The sequence below is a fragment of the Schistocerca americana genome, chromosome 5 (genome assembly GCF_021461395.2).
Source record: "Schistocerca americana isolate TAMUIC-IGC-003095 chromosome 5, iqSchAmer2.1, whole genome shotgun sequence".
In the NCBI taxonomy this organism is placed as follows: Eukaryota; Metazoa; Arthropoda; class Insecta; order Orthoptera; family Acrididae; genus Schistocerca; species Schistocerca americana.
In genome coordinates this window covers 588710212-588730041 of record NC_060123.1, presented here as the reverse complement: position 1 = coordinate 588730041, position 19830 = coordinate 588710212, and the positions used below count along the sequence as shown (strand labels likewise).

At 43.6% G+C, this 19830-nt stretch overlaps 1 protein-coding gene across 2 annotated transcripts in view; it reads left to right on the top strand.

Moving 5' to 3' along the window:
- LOC124615419 (putative phosphatidate phosphatase) overlaps window positions 1–19830 on the top strand; it is a 115154-nt gene that overhangs the window by 22430 nt on the left and 72894 nt on the right. For both annotated transcript variants that reach the window (XM_047143291.1, XM_047143292.1), the window contains exon 3: window positions 17745–18046. In XM_047143291.1, the coding sequence (XP_046999247.1) occupies window positions 17745–18046 (302 nt within the window). The remainder of the gene's footprint in view (window positions 1–17744; window positions 18047–19830) is intronic.

The following is a 19830-nucleotide window of genomic DNA, read 5'->3' as shown; positions in this document are numbered from 1 at the left end:
GATATGGTAAACCCATACCACACTGCGACTTTCTCATCACACAGTGGGATTTCCATGACAGTTCTAGAATTTTCGGTAGCCCAAATCCTGCAGTTGGGAGTATACACAGACCCTGGGAGTGTAAAATGGGTTCCGTTGGTCCACAACACACTGGGCAACCAGTCGTCTTTTTCCCCCATTTTTTGAAATGCCCACACCGCAAATGCTCTCTGCGTCACATAATCGATGGCTAACAGTTCATGAGGACACTCGATTTTATATGGATAGCATTGGAGGGTACACATTAGTGTTATCCAAACAGTACTGCATGGAATGTTGGTGCAACATTTGGCTTTCAAGAATACTGACTTCACCAGGAGGACATGAACCCATTAAGGTCTCCATTTCTTCCTGAACTGTCGTCCTAACCGCCGTCTGCTTCATGTCTGCTGTGCGGCAAGCTACCTTAATTTAAATATTAACTGTATTTTTCTTACTTGTCACTTCTTCTTCCATGTGTTTTTGCTTTTAGGAAGCTTTAATTGTCGAGTGCTATTAATAGTGTTCCATAGATTTCGTGTTCGTTTTGAATACAGTCAGAGAGAGTCCCTTTAGTCAACCATAGTGCCAGTAGTGCTAGTGTTTGGTTTCAATGCAGTCCAGAGACAGGTAGTGCTATTTTCATTGTTTTCTACAAGAAGTGGCTAGCAATCACAGTTAGTCAATAATCAGCCGCCTTTAGTGAATTAGCAGTCTAGTTAAAAGTTGATTAACTCTCTTCAGTAAATTGATTCCTTAGGATGGATAGTCTGTGTGACTGCTGTGTACGGACACAGGAGGATCTGGCCACTGTTCGTGAACAGCTGAACGTGTTGATGGCCGCGGTCAGCCATCTTCAGGCTGCTGCCTCGGAGTGTAGCGGCAGTGGGGAGTCTGGTGTGTCGCAAGGTACACCCCAGGTGTTACATGCTTCACCCACTGTCCCTGCTGTCGAGACATCTTCGCGGGTACCGGGTGCGGTTCGGCCACCCTCTCCCCAAGGGGAGTGGCGGGTTCAGCGGCATTCGCGGCGCACGAAGCGGAGGGTAAATGTGGAGGCTGGCCGTGTGGCATCGTCCGCTCTGCCTGTGAGTGGACATGTGGCTGCTCCTTCAGCAAGGTCCGAGCAGGCACATGGGGGGAGGGGTTTATTAGTTATTGGGAGCTCCAACGTTAGGCGGATGATGAAGCCCCTTAGGGAAATAGCGGAAAGGTCGGGTAAGAAGGCCAGTGTTCACTCTGTCTGCTTGCCGGGGGGTCTCATCCGAGATGTGGAGGAGGCCCTACCGGCGGTGATAGAGAGCACTGGGTGCACCCGACTGCAAATTCTTGCTCATGTCGGCACCAATGACTCCTGCCGTCTGGGTTCAGAGGTCATCCTCAGTGCGTACAGGCGGTTGGCGGAATTGGTGAAGGCGGAAAGCCTCGCTCGCGGGGTGGAATCAGAGCTAACTATTTGTAGTATCGTTCCCAGAACCGATCGCGGTCCTCTGGTTTGGAGCCGAGTGGAAGGCTTAAACCAGAGGCTCAGACGATTCTGCGGAGATCTGGGGTGCAAATTTCTCGACCTCCGCTATCGGGTGGAGAAATGTAGGGTCCCCCTGAATAGGTCAGGTGTGCACTACACGCCGGAAGCGGCTACAAGGGTAGCGGAGTACGTGTGGAGTGCACATGTGAGTTTTTTAGGTTAGAGAATTCCCTCCCTAGGCCGACAAGACGCCTCCTCTGACACGGCAAGGTAGGAGTAGGCAAAATGCAACAGGGAATAACAATATTAATGTGCTAATAGTAAACTGCAGGAGCGTCTATAGAAAGGTCCCAGAACTGCTCTCATTAATAAACGGTCACAATGCCCATATAGTACTAGGGACAGAAAGTTGGCTGAAACCAGACGTAAACAGTAATGAAATCCTAAACTCAGATTGGAATGTATACCGCAGAGACAGGCTGGACAGTGAAGTGGGAGGCGTGTTTATAGCGATAAGAAGTGCAATAGTATCGATGGAAATTGACGGAGATCCGAAATGTGAAATGATTTGGGTGAAGGTCACGGTTAAAGCAGGCTCAGACATGATAATTGGATGTCTCTATAGGCCCCCTGGCTCAGCAGCTGTTGTGGCTGAGCACCTGAAGGATAATTTGGAAAATATTTTGAGTAGATTTCCCCACCATGTTATAGTTCTGGGTGGAGATTTTAATTTGCCGGATATAGACTGGGAGACTCAAATGTTCATAACGGGTGGCAGGGACATAGAATCCAGTGAAATTTTTTTAAGTGCTTTATCTGAAAACTATCTTGAGCAGTTAAACAGAGAACCGACTCGTGGCGATAACATATTAGACCTTCTGGTGACAAACAGACCCGAACTATTTGAAACAGTTTACGCAGAACAGGGAATCAGCGATCATAAAGCGGTTACGGCATCGATGATTTCAGCCGTAAATAGAAATATTAAAAAAGGTAGGAAGATTTTTCTGTTTAGCAAAAGTGACAAAAAGCAGATTACAGAGTACCTGACGGCTCAACACAAAAGTTTTGTCTCAAGTACAGATAGTGTTGAGGATCAGTGGACAAAGTTCAAAACCATCGTACAATATGTGTTAGATGAGTATGTGCCAAGCAAGATCGTAAGAGATGGAAAAGAGCCACGGTGGTACAACAATGGAGTTAGAAAACTGCTGCGGAAGCAAAGGGAGCTTCACAGCAAACATAAACATAGCCAAAGCCTTGCAGACAAACAAAAATTACGCGAAGTGAAATGTAGTTTGAGGAGGGCTATGCGAGAGGCGTTCAACGAATTCGAAAGTAAACTTCTATGTACTGACTTGGCAGAAAATCCTAAGAAATTTTGGTCTTATGTCAAAGCGGTAGGTGGATCAAAACAAAATGTCCAGACACTCTGTGACCAAAATGGTACTGAAACAGAGGATGACAGACTAAAGGCCGAAATACTAAATGTCTTTTTTCCAAAGCTGTTTCACAGAGGAAGACTGCACTGTAGTTCCTTCTCTAGATTGTCACACAGATGACAGAATGGTAGATATCGAAATAGACGACAGAGGGATAGAGAAACAATTAAAATCGCTCAAAAGAGGAAAGGCCGCTGGAACTGATGGGATACCAGTTCGATTTTACACAGAGTATGTGAAGGAACTTGCCCCCCTTCTTGCAGCGGTGTGCCGTAGGTCTCTAGAAGAGCGTAGCGTTCCAAAGTATTGGAAAAGGGCACAGGTCATCCCCGTTTTCAAGAAGGGATGTCGAACAGATGTGCAGAACTATAGGCCTATATCTCTAATGTCGATCAGTTGTAGAATTTTGGAACACGTATTATGTTCGAGTATAATGACTTTTCTGGAGACTAGAAATCTACTCTGTAGGAATCAGCATGGGTTTCGAAAAAGACGGTCGTGTGAAACCCAGCTCGCGCTATTCGTCCACAAGACTCAGAGGGCCATAGACACGGGCTCACAGGTAGATGCCGTGTTTCTTGGCTTCCGCAAGGCGTTCGATACGGTTCCCCACAGTCGTTTAATGAACAAAGTAAGAGCATATGGACTATCAGACCAATTGTGTGATTGGATTGAGGAGCTCCTAGATAACAGAACGCAGCATGTCATTCTCAATGGAGAGAAGTCTTCCGAAGTAAGAGTGATTTCAGGTGTGCCGCAGGGGAGTGTCATAGGACCGTTGCTATTCACAATATACATAAATGACCTGGTGGATGACATCGGAAGTTCACTGAGGCTTTTTGCAGATGATGCTGTGGTGTATCGAGAGGTTGTAACAATGGAAAATCGTACTGAAATGCAGGAGGATCTGCAGCGAATTGACGCATGGTGCAGGGAATGTCAATTGAATCTCAATGTAGACAAGTGCAATGTGCTGCGAATACATAGAAAGATAGATCCCTTATCATTTAGCTACAAAATAGCAGGTCAGCAACTGGAAGCAGTTAATTCCATAAATTATCTGGGAGTACACATTAAGAGTGATTTAAAATGGAATGATCATACAAAGTTGATCGTCGGTAAAGCAGATGCCAGACTGAGATTCATTGGAAGAATCCTAAGGAAATGCAATACGAAAACAAAGGAAGTAGGTTACAGTACGCTTGTTCGCCCACTGCTTGAATACTGCTCAGCAGTGTGGGATCCGTACCAGATAGGGTTGATAGAAGAGATAGAGAAGATCCAACGGAGAGCAGCGCGCTTCGTTACAGGATCATTTAGTAATCGCGAAAGTGTTACGGAGATGATGGATAAACTCCAGTGGAAGACTCTGCAGGAGAAACACTCAGTAGCTCGGTACAGGCTTTTGTTAAAGTTTCGAGAACATACCTTCACCGAAGAGTCAAGCAGTATATTGCTCCCTCCTACGTATATCTCGCGAAGAGACCATGAGGATAAAATCAGAGAGATTAGAGCCCACACAGAAGCATACCGACAATCCTTCTTTCCACGAACAATACGAGACTGGAATAGAAGGGAGAACCGATAGAGGTACTCAGGGTACCCTCCGCCACACACCGTCAGGTGGCTTGTGGTGTATGGATGTAGATGTAGATGTAGGTGTAGATGAACTGTCTGAGCAGCAGTAGCACTTCGACTGGTTGTGCACTATGGAGCTGCCTAAATAACTATTGGTGTCGAATTCATGAACATTTTCTTCACAGTGGCACTTGTCACAGGACAGTTACCCATTGGAATACACTTCTTATGAATATAGGATCGTAAAGCTGCAGTAGCGAATTCTGCATTCTGATTGTAAAGCTTCACCAATGGTGCCTTTTCTGGTAAAGTCAACATGCTGCAATTGCTGGCACTTCTGACTTCCCCTTTCACTGCAGCTCATTTTATACGTGATTCTGATGCGGTGTGACTGATGTGTTGCTGTCCAGCACCATGTGTTGGCCAGTTTTTGTGTTCGTTTTTAGTGTCAATAAAACTTCATGTCATTTCAGACAAGTGTGTCAATTTTTACCTCTCAACCTACATTACTCCACGAATTAGTGCATTTTCAAATGTTAACGGACTTTTGGGTTCATTCCAAACTGAAAGTCTCCATTAGTTAACATGTTTTCTCCATTTTAGCTTATTAACTGATTAAAGTAAGTCTTAAAATTTTTACTGTGAATCGGTTGTAGACCTGTAGTGTCTGATGTGGTTGAGTTTTGACCCTTGTTGATTGTTGTTCGTATCGTAATTTCCTTGCATGCTGTGGGGTTCCTTAGTGGATACAGCAGCTAGGAACAGGTGCTGTACACAAACAGAGAATTTAGATATTAATTTACTCTATATCTAATATGAAATAGTAAAAATAATAGGTAACTTTGTCGCTGTTGTTGCAGCTTGTGTCGCTAATGGCAGTTTGAATGCAGAACTATATACAGATACAAAAGACGTATAAAGCTGTCAGTTTTCAATACAATGTCTATTCAGAAGATGTTGAGTCCTGGCCACTATCTAGGTCTGTAAATGTTATTCAACTGACAAAACACACAAAATGGGCTCAGTGCTTGAATGTTTGAACTAAAGTACACCCACTGCTGGAGTTCTGTATAGGGGATGCTTTCATGTCATTGGCAGTGGTGTAATCATCAGTGGCAGCACCCTCGTGCTGCGGTGGTGGCTGTACAAGGTGTACAACTTTGCTTCCGCTGTTTGCCAATAGGTGGCGACAGCGGTGAATAGCGGTCGAAAGAAACAGATCGCAGATGTCAGGCAGTTAGCTTGGACCTCGATCACCATAACCTCATTCAAACATTAGTCGATTTGTGTCTGCATCATAAAGTTGTTCTTGATTGAAAATGTCAGTTTACGAGCCTAATTCTCATCATTTGCGGGAAGTGTTACAGTTTTGTTTCAATATGAAGAAAACAGTGGCTGAGTCTCATTGAATGCTCTCGAGTACATACGGTAAGGGCGCTATTAGTGAAGGAACGTCTCGTGAGTGGTTTCAACGCTTCAAGAACAGTTATTTGAAAGTCGTAGACCGGCATAGTGATGGAAGAGAGAATGTTTTCGAAGATGAGAATTGGAGACATTGCCGAGTGAAGACTCGCGTCAAACTTGAGAAGAATAGGCACGATTAGTGGGAGTGACACAGCAAGCCATTTCAAAACATCTCAAGGCTGTGGGCATGATTCAGAAAGAAGTGACTTGGGTGCTGTGTGAGCTGAAACCGAGAGACATTAAACGGCGTTTGTGTATTTGTGAACAGTTGCTTCAGAGGCAAAAACGGAAGGAATTTCTGCATCGCATTGTGACCAAGGACGAAAAATGGTTTCATTTCCATAACCCTAAATGTTAAAAATCATGGGGATATCCTGGCCATGCTTCCATGTCGACAGTCAAACCGAATATTAGTGGCTCCAAGATCATGCTCTACATTTGGTGGGACCGGCTCGGCATCATGTACTATGAGGTATTGATCTCATGAAGAAGTCACAAATTGGATCAATTCGTGGATCGCTTCAAAGGATGATCAATTTTTTCAACATGGGGTTCATACACTGCCAAAAGAGCGGAGAAAGTAGTGGCCAGCGATGGAAAATACTTTGAATGATACATGTGTAACCAATTTGTTTCATTAAAACCTCAAATGTTGGGGAAAAAACGATGGAAATAAAGTTGTACACCTTATAGAAATCTCAGCAGCATGACTGGCAGTGTGCGTTTTGAAAGTGCAGCCGACTGGATAGCGGCTAATACCTGATTCCCCCCCCCAGCTTGAAAAGTACAAGGGAAGGGGAGGCTTGTCCCTTCGTTAGTGATGAAACTGGTTACTTGGATGGGAACAGAGCAGACCAACCAACGTCTCAACATTGCATCTTGCGAGTGCCAAGGAAACTGACCAGGAACACCAGGTGCTGGACTCATCCAACAACATAGACAGGAGCACGTAGAGTGCCGCAAAGCATGCTGGCAACTAGCTGACAGTGATGACATCGGTGTCCATGGGAGAGGCAAGATGTGGGGTTGACAGCAACGATGTCACAGGCAGGCAGGTGAAAACTTCCAAAGGTGAGCCGGCTGCGGGTGAAGGAACCCGCTTGATAAGCTACATAGGAGAATGCATTGTGGTGTACAGATGTGGCTGCATCATGGCAGCTGGACATCGTGCAGTGAAGAAATCTGAAACACTTTGATCTACAGCAGGATCACTGAATTCACAGAGCCATAGCTGATTTTGGTGGTGCAGATATGTGCCTGCACTGCCGCAAATAATATACTGTGCTCTGCCAGCTGATCTGAGAACAACACCAGATTCCCATAAATGTGGCTTGTTACATACTTGATATTGTACCCTTCATATTCAGGTGAAACTTCTTGGTGAAGTCTGAAGCTGGAGGAGAGCGGTAAGGGGGAAGCAAATGCAGCAAGGTCCGATGGTGTCTCCCACGCAAACATTCTACCAGCGAAATGTCAGGAGTGGGCAGAGTACAGTATGAACTTGGAAGAAAAAGGTGGTCCATTGCCAGTAACAATTGTTTGTGGCAAGCCTTCAAAAGAAAATTCAGAAGTGAGCACCACGATAGTGCTGGTGGCATTCATTGAATGCATTGGAATAAGAAAGGAGTTTTTGTTGTAGCTATCGATGGTAATCAAAAAGGGGCCAGCAAAGTCTATATGGGGGTGTTGCCATGGAGTATCAGAATGTGACCACGAGAAAAATTCCTGGCGTGGAGCAATGCCATGAGACTGCAAGCACAAGTGGATCGAGCAGATTGTTGTTCATAAGGCAAGGTTGATGAAGCATTGCATTTTTCAGTCTTTGAACAGCTTGGTCACAGTTCTTGGTCCAATGGAATGGAACATTTTTACATTTGAGATGTATCAGAGGCCCAGCAATTTGTGGCACATTAGGAATGAATTTTATGTAGTAAGTCAATTTTCCAAGAACAGCTTGCAATTCTAATAAACTATTAGAAGATGGCAAATGCTGAATTGTTTGCAAATGTTTCGTCGAAAGATGAGCACCACCGGCATCAATGACATGTCCTTAGTACTCAATCCTTGTCAAAAATCTGCAAGTTACAATTAAGGCCTGCCTTGAAGAAGACAGACCACATTTTTAAGTTGTTGTTCCGGTGTTTGTCTGCAGATGATTATGTTGTCAAAACAATTAAAACAAGAATGCACCTTGAATGTTAAGTTGTTTGAGAAATTTTTGAAACAACACCTGTGCGGAAGCACTTCCAAAAGGTAGGTGTTTATATTCAAACAAGACAACGTGAGTATTCACAACAAATATTTTCTCCATCTCTTTATCCAATGGTAATTGAAGATAGGTTTCTGTAAGATCAATTTTTGACTTTCCTCCCACTAGGTAATCCAAAATTTCCTCAGTACGTGGAAGTGGGTAGGAATCAATGACTGTATGTGAATTTATCATGCATTTGAAATCTGCACAAGATGAATTTTCCCATTTGGCATACAAATGATGATTAAGGATGACGCCCACTGACTTGCTGAAATAGGTTTTAAGACACCAACAGATTCCAGTCTCTGAATTTCTGTAGCCACGTCATTGTGTACTATATGAAGCTCAGGGTGTGCTCAGCAAATTTGTTTTGCACTTTAGCTTTCAGTGTAATGTGAGCTTGAAAAACTTTTGCACATTCTAGAATACTGTTGATCAAACGTTGGCACTTGTTGCAGAGTTGTTGAATTGCTGCGTGTGAAACTTTTGTGTCAATGGTATGTACATTGTACTGCATATCTAAACCCAATGAGTCAAACCCATCCATGCCAAAAATATTTGGGCTCATGCTTGAGCAGACTACAGTGAAATGAACTTCCCTAGTCGTGTTTTTGTATTTTGTAGGTAAGTGGCATTTTCCAATCACTGAAGTGCTATAGCCATTACAGGCAGTGAGATGCACACTTGATGTTTGCAAAGGTGATTGGCCAGTATTTTTGTAGGTATCTATATTAAGCATAGTGACGGAAGCTCCGGTACCTCGTTGAAAAGGTGCTGACTGGTTACAAATTTGCAATGTAATCCACAGTTTGTGGTGTATTTGGTGAATAAAATTTCCCATTCCATGTTGTGAAAAACTGTTCTCTGTTTCCACCTGTGCACTGGGTCACTTAAATGAATTTTGAGATTGGGAGAGCCTTTTTGAAATATGTGGTATTTACATTAAACGTATGTGTGTGTGTGTTTTCTGCATTTTCGCTTGCCTGATTTTTGATCAGGGGGATGTGCAAAATCTGAAGATGAAATGATATTGATTTCCATCCGTTCCTGCTCTGCATTATTCCTGCGTGAAACAGAGGAGGCCTTTCTAGTCGTTTGCAGGCAGAGTGGTGTTGTATGCCTCATGCGATGACAGAAATTGCATTCAGTTTGTCTAAAGAAGCAGTATTTTCGATCATGTGTGACATAGCATTTCACACATGACTTTGCTTTGCACAGAGCTGGGGCAGTGTAATTAGTGTTTCGCCAGTGTGGAAAACACTGTATGTAGTGCGTCCAACTCTGTGCACGCAGTGCTGACTTATGAGTGCTGGGGTCAGGGCTGTGGTTGGGGCACGGGTTCTTTGTCTCAAGTGGAGTAATAACTGGTAGACAGAAATCTTGCTCAGCATAACCTTGAACTTCGGATTCATCAGTAACTTGAAGCACTTCACTGAGGCTAAGGTTGTGATGCTTTAGAATTTTGGCCCTCAATCTCTGATCTGATAGATTCTGAAGACTAGCATCATGAATACTGTCTGATGAGTTGCGCCACAGACACAATTGAATTTATAGTCTCTAGTCATGTCCTGCAATTCTCCAATCCATTCTTTATACGATTGATCACTCTGCATTGTATGCAGAAAAATTTATACTGTGCAGCAGCAATCTGTATTTGACTCTTAAAAAATTCATCTAAACTTGCAATTTTGATCTTTCCATGTTTCTTTCTTCTCATCAATCTGTCGGAGTGGTGGAAGCGGCAGCTGAATTCCTTCTTCAACTTCTGGTGCCTTTTGCTGCTGGGCTGCTAGTCCTTGTATAAGGCAAGAAACTGCTAACAGCAGTTCTGTTATTTGTTAACTCTGAAGCTGAACAAGATATGTTAGACACTGCTTGGCACTTAGATGTTGCTCTCCCTGTTTTGCCATGTTGCTATCCCTGGTTTGCCATGATTCCTTAAATTCTCGACTTAAATATTTCAGCTTATATACTTCAACTTGCAGGTACACAAAAATAATTCAGTGGAAAGAAAAAAATTGTTTTACTCTGGTGTCCAAAGCTCCCTGTTCCACTTCCTTTTTCTCGTCGCCAGTCTGTTATAACTTCCTTGCAAACTGTGTGCTTCTTTAGTGAATACTGGAGCAAGGAAAATATACTGTTCATTAACAGAGAATTCAGATATAATCCACAGTTTCAGTTGCTTGAGACTGCAGTCGTGTGTGCGAGCAGCGCGCGCGCGCGTGTGTGTGTGTGTGTGTGTTTGTGTGTGTGTCATCTATTGTTGATGAAGACCTTAATGGCTGAAAGCTTTAATTGTGAGAGTCTTTTTGTTGCACCTATCTGCGACTCAGCACCTCCACTATACAGTGAGTAGCAAATTTCCTCATCAATCTGTCGGAGTGGTGGAAGCGGCAGCTGAATTCCTTCTTCAACTTCTGGTGCCTTTTGCTGCTGGGCTGCTAGTCCTTGTATAAGGCAAGAAACTGCTGACAGCAGTTCTGTTATTTGTTAACTCTGAAGCTGAACAAGATATGTTAGACACTGCTTGGCACTTAGATGTTGCTCTCCCTGTTTTGCCATGTTGCTATCCCTGGTTTGCCATGATTCCTTAAATTCTCGACTTAAATATTTCAGCTTATATACTTCAACTTGCAGGTACACAAAAATAATTCAGTGGAAAGAAAAAAATTGTTTTACTCTGGTGTCCAAAGCTCCCTGTTCCACTTCCTTTTTCTCGTCGCCAGTCTGTTATAACTTCCTTGCAAACTGTGTGCTTCTTTAGTGAATACTGGAGCAAGGAAAATATACTGTTCATTAACAGAGAATTCAGATATAATCCTCAGTTTCAGTTGCTTGAGACTGCAGTCGTGTGTGCGAGCAGCGCGCGCGCGCGCGCGCGTGTGTGTGTGTGTGTGTGTGTGTGTGTGTGTGTGTTTGTGTGTGTGTCATCTATTGTTGATGAAGACCTTAATGGCTGAAAGCTTTAATTGTGAGAGTCTTTTTGTTGCACCTATCTGCGACTCAGCACCTCCACTATACAGTGAGTAGCAAATTTCCTTTTCATAATAATGTTACATTCAATCCTGGATTTTCCATTGTTTAATAGTAGATTTGGATGTAGAAATATTCACAGATACAAAAGACATACAAATCTGCCACTGTTCAGTACAGTGCCTATTCAGAAGCTGTTGAGCCCTGGGCACCATGAAAATTACTAAATATTGTTCAACTGGCAAACACAAAAAAAGGCTCATTATACGAATGTTCAAACTGAAGTACATCTGCTGCTGGAGCTTTGAAGAGGGGATGCTTGCATGTCATTGGCAGCAGCATAATCGTTCATGGCTGTACCCTCGTGCCACAGTGGCAACTGTAGGAAATGTGGCATTCTTATTTGAAATTGTGGGCAACCAGATAGTGGTCATATGCAGTTCGTTGGTAATTTATATAGGTCAAGGACAAGAGTGTACTCAGTTTTGAAGCATGTGGGAGACCACTTATTATGTTCCCCGATTGTGTGATTACGTTTATTCCTCTGGCACAGTTGGTCAGTGTGACTCCTTGCTTTCCATTATTTAGAAAAGACCTCTAAATATCATTCAAATGTGACCAACCTACATCTATTTCCTGCAGAAATCAATGCCATTGAATTGCCCCTTTGGATCAAGGGAGTGTGGTGAATAATACAGTCGAGTTATAGCTTTCATTACTGCAGCAGCGCATCATGCTACAACATTTTCATCTGTGAGTTCACACAGCTTCTCATAAGAAGTGACTTATTTTAGATTCCCTCTGTGCTCTTTAGTTTAAACTCCTGTATTTCGCACGCGTTTGTGTATTTTCAAGCACAGTTCACGTTTCATTAACTGTCCAGAGTGTATTTCTCCCATATTTAGTATGGATAGAAACTATGACTGCTGTGTTCAGATGCGAATTGAGTTGGAGACACTTTACCTACAGCCACAGGTACTGCTGGCTTCTGTCACACAGCTTGTGGTTGTTGCTAATGGGCATCACTGTAGGGTGCTAGACATGGGGATCCGAGGGATGTCGAGCATGTCCTGTGTGACCCTCAAACAGTCCAGTACTGTGGCCACCCTGGTACTGCCGGCACTAAGGTTGACCCCTCATCCGTGTTTGAGTGGGAGGGTGTTCCAATATGTGGCAAGCAGCAAAAGACTTTCCAAGGGAGCTGATTGGGAGGCCTCTCCAGTTTGTCTGACAAACAGGGTTTGGGTGCTGTCTGTGGCTGACAAAGAACCTGGGCTGATGCACTCACTCTCCCTGTTGGCCCACCAGGTCTGGGTATTCACAGTCAGTGGGATTACTGGTAGTTGTGAAGTTCAACATCGGGCACATAATGGGGCCACATAGGGATATGGTTGCCAAGGAGAGGAAGGAATCCAGTGTATGGATACTGGGAGGAGTCTTTCCAGATGTGGAACGATTCCTTCCGAATGCCACGAAGAGCACAGGATGCAGCCAACTCCAAGTGGTGGCCCATATCAATACTAACGACTTGTGTCGATGTGGATTGGAAGTAATTCTCTCTGGTTTCTGGCAGCTACTGAAGTGATAAAAACTGCCAGTTTTTCTTACGATATGAAGCCAGAGTCCCCCATGTGTAGCATCGCCACAGAACCAACTGTGGTCCTTTGGCACAGAGCTGAGTTGAGGATTTGAATCAGAGGCTCAGATGGTTCCTGCAACTTTGTAGGCTGAGGATTCCTTGACTTGCGCGATAGGGTGCTGGGTTTGTGGGTTCCGCTTAATACACACATCAAACAAAGTTTTGCATCGCTCCAGTTCCCAGAACTCCTTAAGATAGAGGTTGATTGTGAATATTGTATCACAGACGCAGTCCCTTTGACTGTTCAAAGATGTCACAAAACCTGGCCAAAGATGTAAACAACGATGCATGAGCAGCACCTATTAGACGGAGAGGGTCCATCAGGGAATCAGTTCTAGTCATTCCACTAGGAAGGAGGTACACAGCTCGTGTTGTCTGTATTTCACCCATGCCTAGACGGTCAATACCACAGTTCGATCACATCTGCACTGTTACTTTGTGCCAGGAAAGGCTCTCAACAAGAGAAATGTCCAGGCGTCTCAGAGTGAACTAAAACAATGTTGTTCAGACATGGAGGAGATACAGAGAGACAGGAAATCTTGATAATGTGCCTCGTTCAGGCTGCCCAACAGCTACTATAGCAGTGGATGACTGCTACCTATGGATTATGAACCAGAGCAACCCTGACAGTAACGCCACCATGTTGAACAATGCTTTTTGTGCAGCCGCAGGACGTCATGTTACAACTTAAACTGTGCACAGTAGGCTGCACGATGCGCAACTTCACTCCTGAAGTCCATGACGAGGTCCATCTTTGCGGCCACGACACCACACAGCGCGGTACAGATAGGCCGAACAACATGCCGAATGGTTGGCTCGGGATTGGCATCATGTTCTCTTCACCGATGAGTGTCGCATATGCCTTCAATCAGACAATTGTCAGAGATATGTTTTGAGGCAACCCGGTCAGGCTGAACGCCTCAGACACACTGTCCAGCGAGTGCAGCAAGGTGGAGGTTCCCTGCTGTTTTGTGGTGGCATTATGTGGGGCCGACATACACCGCTGGCGCCATAACAGCTGTACGATATGTGAATGCCATCCTCCAGCTGATAGTGCAACCATATTGGCAGCATATTGGCAAGGTATTTGTCCTCATTGACGACTATTCGTGCCACCATCATGCACATCTTGTGAATGACTTCCTTCAGGATGATGAAATCGCTCAACTAGAGTGGCCAGCATGCTCTCCAGACTTGAACTCTATCGGACATGCCTGGGATAGATTGAAAAGGGCTCTTTATGGACGATGTGAACCACCAACCACTCTGAAGGATCTACGCCAAATTGCCATTGAGTAGTGGGGCAGTCTGGACCAATAGTGCCTTGATGAACTTGTGGGCAGTATCCCACAACGAATACAGGCATGCCTCAGTGCAAGAGGATGTAGGTACTAGAGGTACTAGTGTGTACAGCAGTCTGGACCATCACCTCTGAAGGTCTCGCTGTATTTTGGTACAATATGCAATGTGTGGTTTTCATGAGCAATAAAAAGGATGGAAATGATGTTTATGTTGATCTCTATTCCAATTTTCTGTATAGGTACTGGTACTCTCAGAACTAAGGTGATGCAAAACTTTTTTTGATGTGTGTAGTTCAGGGGTCCACTACACATGGGTAGTTGGGGATGTGTGGAGGAGAGTGAGCTACTTACAGAAAGGACACCAGGCTACAATTGTGCATGGTAGACACAGGACAAAGGTAGACCTAGCAGCAATTGGTAACGTAGTTGCAAATTGTCGTAGCTGTTTTGGGACAGAACCAGAGCCCCTGGTGCTAATAGATAGCACTGAAGTTCAAATTGTTATATGAATGGAAAGCTGGCTAAAGCCGGAAATAAGTTCAGCTGAAATTTTTACGAAGGACCTAACTGTGTTCAGAAAGCTCAGATTAAATACGGTTGGTGCTGGAGTGTTTATTTCTGTTCAAAATGGTTCAAATGGCTCTGAGCACTGTGGGACTCAACTGCTGAGGTCATTAGTCCCCTAGAATTTAGAACTAGTTAAACCTAACTAACCTAAGGACATCACAAACATCCATGCCCGAGGCAGGATTCGAACCTGCGACCGTAGCGGTCTTGTGGTTCCAGACTGCAGCGCCTTTAACCGCACGGCCACTTCGGCCGGCTGTTTATTTCTGTCAGAAGTAGTTTACATTGTAGTGTAATTGAAGTAAATATTTTCTGCGAGTATGGGTTTGGGTAGAGGTTATACTTAACAACTTGAATAACTTAGTTGTTAGTACCTTTTATTGACCATCGACCCAGATGATACAGTTGTTGAACAGTTCATAGAAATTTAGATTGACTCTTACAGAGAAGACAACAGCAACTTTTTACAATGCTATTTATTTATTTAAATAGTGCCATTACCTGTTTCGAACCAAAAGGTTCATCTCCAGATGGCTAGTTCATGTTAAGATACATTTTACATTAGCTTTCACTTCTTGTATTCCCAGGTAATGAAATTTCCATGGGGTGATGGTATCAAAAAAACCAGGCCATTATGTTCCAGTGCTGACTGCCTGTGATCATGCAGCAGCAAAGACTGTATGATGCACTTTTTTTAAGTATATTTATACACGTAATCCGATGCACCACTCACACGCCAAGAATGGTTGCAATATCACCATCTTTGTGTACATACTTCCATGTGGTGAAATTTCTTGGTGTGTGAGTGGTGCTTGAGGTTATGTGTATTAATACACTTACCCACATGGCACCATCCTACACAAACCTTTTCATGTACCATCTAGAGGAATCTTTGTGACCTGGATTGAGGGTGAGGTCGTTCTATCCACATTCCTCCAGAGCCTCAACACCTTCTGCTTCATTCGCTTCACCTAGTCCTCCTCAAGCCAACAAGCCACCTTCTTCGATGTTGACCTCCACCTCAGAGATGGCTACATCAGTACCTCCATCCATATCAAACCTACCAACTACCAGCAATACCTCCCCTCCAGCAGCTGCCCCCAATTCCAGATCAAGAAATCCCTTCCATAAGGCCTAGCTACCCATGGGCATCACATCTGTAGTGATGAGCAGTCCCTCTTAAAATATACAAGGATCTCACTGAGGCCTTTGGAGAACGTAATTCCCTCTCAACATTGTACAGAAACAGATTTCCTGTGCTTTGTCTCTCCAGTTACCCAGCACCTCCCATAGTCTCACTGTCCTGCACAGAGGATCTTTCCCTCATGACTGAGTACCACCCAGGACTGGAGCAACTGAACCACATCCTCTGCCAGAGTTTCGGCTTCCTCTCGCCGTGCCCTGAAATAAGGAATGTCCAGCCCATTGTCCTTCTCACGACCTCCCACAGTGGTATTCCATCATCCACCAAACCTACACAATATCCTTGTCCATCCCTACACAACCTCTGCTCCCAACCCTTTGCGTCATTGCTCATATCCCTGTAACAGACTTAGACGGGATACCTGTCCCATACATCCACCCACTAACACCTACTCCCGTCTGGTCACAATCATCACCTATCCCACCAAGGGCAGGGCTACCAATGAAAACAGTCATGTGATCTACAAGCTAAGCTGCAACCACTTTGTTGCATTCTTTATGGGTATGATAATCGACAAGCTGTCTGTCTTCGTAAATCGCCATCGACAAACTGTGGCCAAGAAATGGCTGGACTACCCAGTTGCTGAGCACACTGCCCAAACAACATTCTTCATTTCAGTGACTGCATCACAGCCTTTGCCATCTGGATCCTTTCCTCCAACACCAGCTTTTCAGGATTGTGCAGATGGGAATCCCCCCTACAATATATCCTACATTCTCCTAACCCTCCCGGCCTCATCTTCTCCTGCGTCCGGCCATCCTGATTTACGTTTTCCGTGATTTCCCTAGAATGCTGGGATGGTTCCTTTCAAAGGGCATGGCCGACTTCCTTCCCTAATCCGATGAGACTGATGACCTCGCTGTCTGGTCTCTTCCCCCAAAACAACCCAACCCAACCCAACCCTCGTCTTCATTAATCAGTGTTTTTTAGCCACCTATCCTCTCCCCTGTTCCCATTCCAGCGCTGCACAGCTCTCTGTTCCACCAAAGCACCCACAGAGTTTTTCCTTCTCCCCTTTTCCACTGACCCCCCTCCCCCCGACTGCACCTAACCACCCTACCCCATCCCCACCCCGTCCATGTATGCTCCCACAAGCACCGATTCACTGTCCCTCACCCCTACTCTACTATCCCTCCCCTTCCCCAACCAGTGTCCTTCTTATCCCCAACGCCCAGCTTGCTTCTCCCATTACATGCTGCTACTCACAGTCTGACATTGGCAGCCAGAGACTTTTTTCACGTGTGTGTTAGTTGCATTTGTGTGAATGTGCAAGTGCATGTTGTCTAATTCTGATGAAGGGCTGTTTGGCCAAAAACTTTGTTTGATAGTCTTTTTGTTATGCGTATCTGTAACTTGGTGCCTCCGCTACATGGTAACATCTTTCCTTTTCATAATACTGTCATTATTCCATCCTGGATTTTCCACTTTTTAGTAGGTATGTTATTATTTAGTATCCTGGATTTTCCATTTTTAGTAGGTATGTTATTATTTAGTAATTATTTAGTAGGTATGTTATTTATTACTAATTAGTTGTGTGAAGTGCATGTTTTGGTGATTTGTTGATAATTACATTAGGATATTCCAATATTTTTGCCAACAATATTTTTCATGGGAAATTTCGTGAGAGATGAGAACTGTATTTCAAACTGGAACAGCTGAAATGTTCCCAAAAATTTAATAAAAGTAAACTCTGCTCCAAAGTCAAAGAATCATGTTTCAGACAAACAGGCAGCTTTCTGAGTTGATACATAAACTTTTTTCCTTATAACTTGTATATTGTATATTTATTTAGTCTAACATGTATTTCTTTTGCTTACATTTTCTGGTCTATAATTTCAGTTTGTTGTTACTGAATTCATACACTATAGACAGTCAAATGGACAAGTGGCAAGAACATTCTATGGCAGAGCAATTCCACCCTGGATTTGGTCATCATATAAAACGATAGGAGTGTTTGGATTTGGCGTTGCATGTTCCCACTTGACAACAGACATCGCAAAATATGTTATAGGACGTCTGCGGCCGCATTTCTTTGCCGTATGTGTGCCAAATATTAACTGTACAGAGCCGAAATATATGCACAAATACATTGAGGAATTTACTTGCACTGGTGACCACCCAGAGTTATTCAAAGAAGTCAGGTAATTGCTTATTTTTAATCAAATTATTATACTTTCTGTCACAGGTTTTCAGCACAAATTGTATAGACTCCATCTAAATGTCAGAATGGATATTTGTTTCAGTGGAAGGAAGTTGACTGTAAAATACTATGAATTGGATGTTAACAGTTGTCACTGCTTCCTTCATATTTGAGAAGGCTAATGGCACAAGAACTTATGGTACTGTATATTTCTTTAGGTGCAACATATCTTTAATCTGGTGGTGTTTTTAAATGCTAAGCAGAAGTTATTATTATTGTTTTTAAAGGAGAAATGGGTGCCATATCTCCTCATTTTAAGGGGATGTTTGAATGTGCAGTGAACAACTGGCTCTTTCCATTTCTTTACTAGTAATCACCTAGCCGCTTATAACAGAAGAATTATTTTAGACCAATATTTTATTGTGAGCTATGTTAATTTTATTTTTTTTGGGAGAAATGTTGATATTTTGAGATGCAGGAGGGAGTCTGAACAGCAATTTCAGCAGTTTCTTTGAGTGTGGCTTATTTTATTCTCCTAAACTGCATTAAATGCTTCTTGATTGATTGATAATTGTTAGATAATAGCATATGTATTGTGCCAAGTCGAGGGTCTGAATCAGAGGGTCAGATGGTTCTGAGACCCTGTAGGCTGTAGATTCCTCGACTTGCGCCAAAGGGTGGTTGGGTTTCGGGTTCCACTGAATAGGTCAGGTGTCAAGTATGCGCAGGAGGCGGCTACATGGATAGTGGGGGCTGTGTGGCATTGACTGGGCAGCTTTTAAGGTTAGAGGGTCTCGGGAAAACCCAAGAACGGCTTAAGTCACAAAGGGAGCAGGCTGAACACAGGAAGAACGTAGATACAAGAACCATTGGTATAACAGTTGTAAACTGTTATAGCTGTGTTGGGAAAGTACCAGAGCTCCAAGCGCTAATAGGAAGCACTGATGCTCAAATTGTTATAGGTACTGAAAGCTGGCTAAAGCCGGATATAAACTCAGCCGAAATTTTTGCGAAGAACCTAACAGTGTTCTGAAAGGATAGGCTAAACGCAGTTGGCGGTGGCGTGTTTGTTGCTGTCAGAAGTAGTTTATCTTGTCGCCAAATTGAAGTAGGTACTTCCTGTGAGGTAGTATGGGCAGAGGTCGTTGTTGGCAACCGGGATAAAATAATAATTGTGTGTGTAGACCAGATGCAGCTTGAATTTGAAAAAATAGTATCAGCAGCAATTGAGAGATTTATACCACATAAATTAACAAATGACGGAGATTACCCTCCTTGGTACACAAAATGGGTTAGAACACTGTTGCAGAAACAACAAAACAAACATGCCAAATTTAAACAGACGCAAAATCCCCATATTGGAAACCTTTACCGAAGCTTGAAATTTAGCGTGGACTTCAATGCGAGATGCTTATAATAGTTCCTAAGATGAAACTTTATCTCGAAACCTGGCAGAAAATCCAAAAAAGATTCTGGTCATATGTGAAATATGTTAGCGGAAAGACACAATCAATGCCTTCTCTCTGCGATAACAATGGAGACACTATCGAAGACAGTGCTGCCAAAGCAGAGTTACTAAACACAGCCTTCCAAAATGCCTTCACAAAAGAAGACGAAGTAAATATTCCAGAATTCGAATTAGGAACAGCAGCCAACATGAGTAACGAAGAAGTAAATATCCTCGGAATAGTAAAGCAACTTAAATCACTTAATAAAAGCCAGTCTTCTGGTCCAGACTGTATACCAATTAGGTTCCTTTCAGAGTATGCTGATGCAATAGCTCCA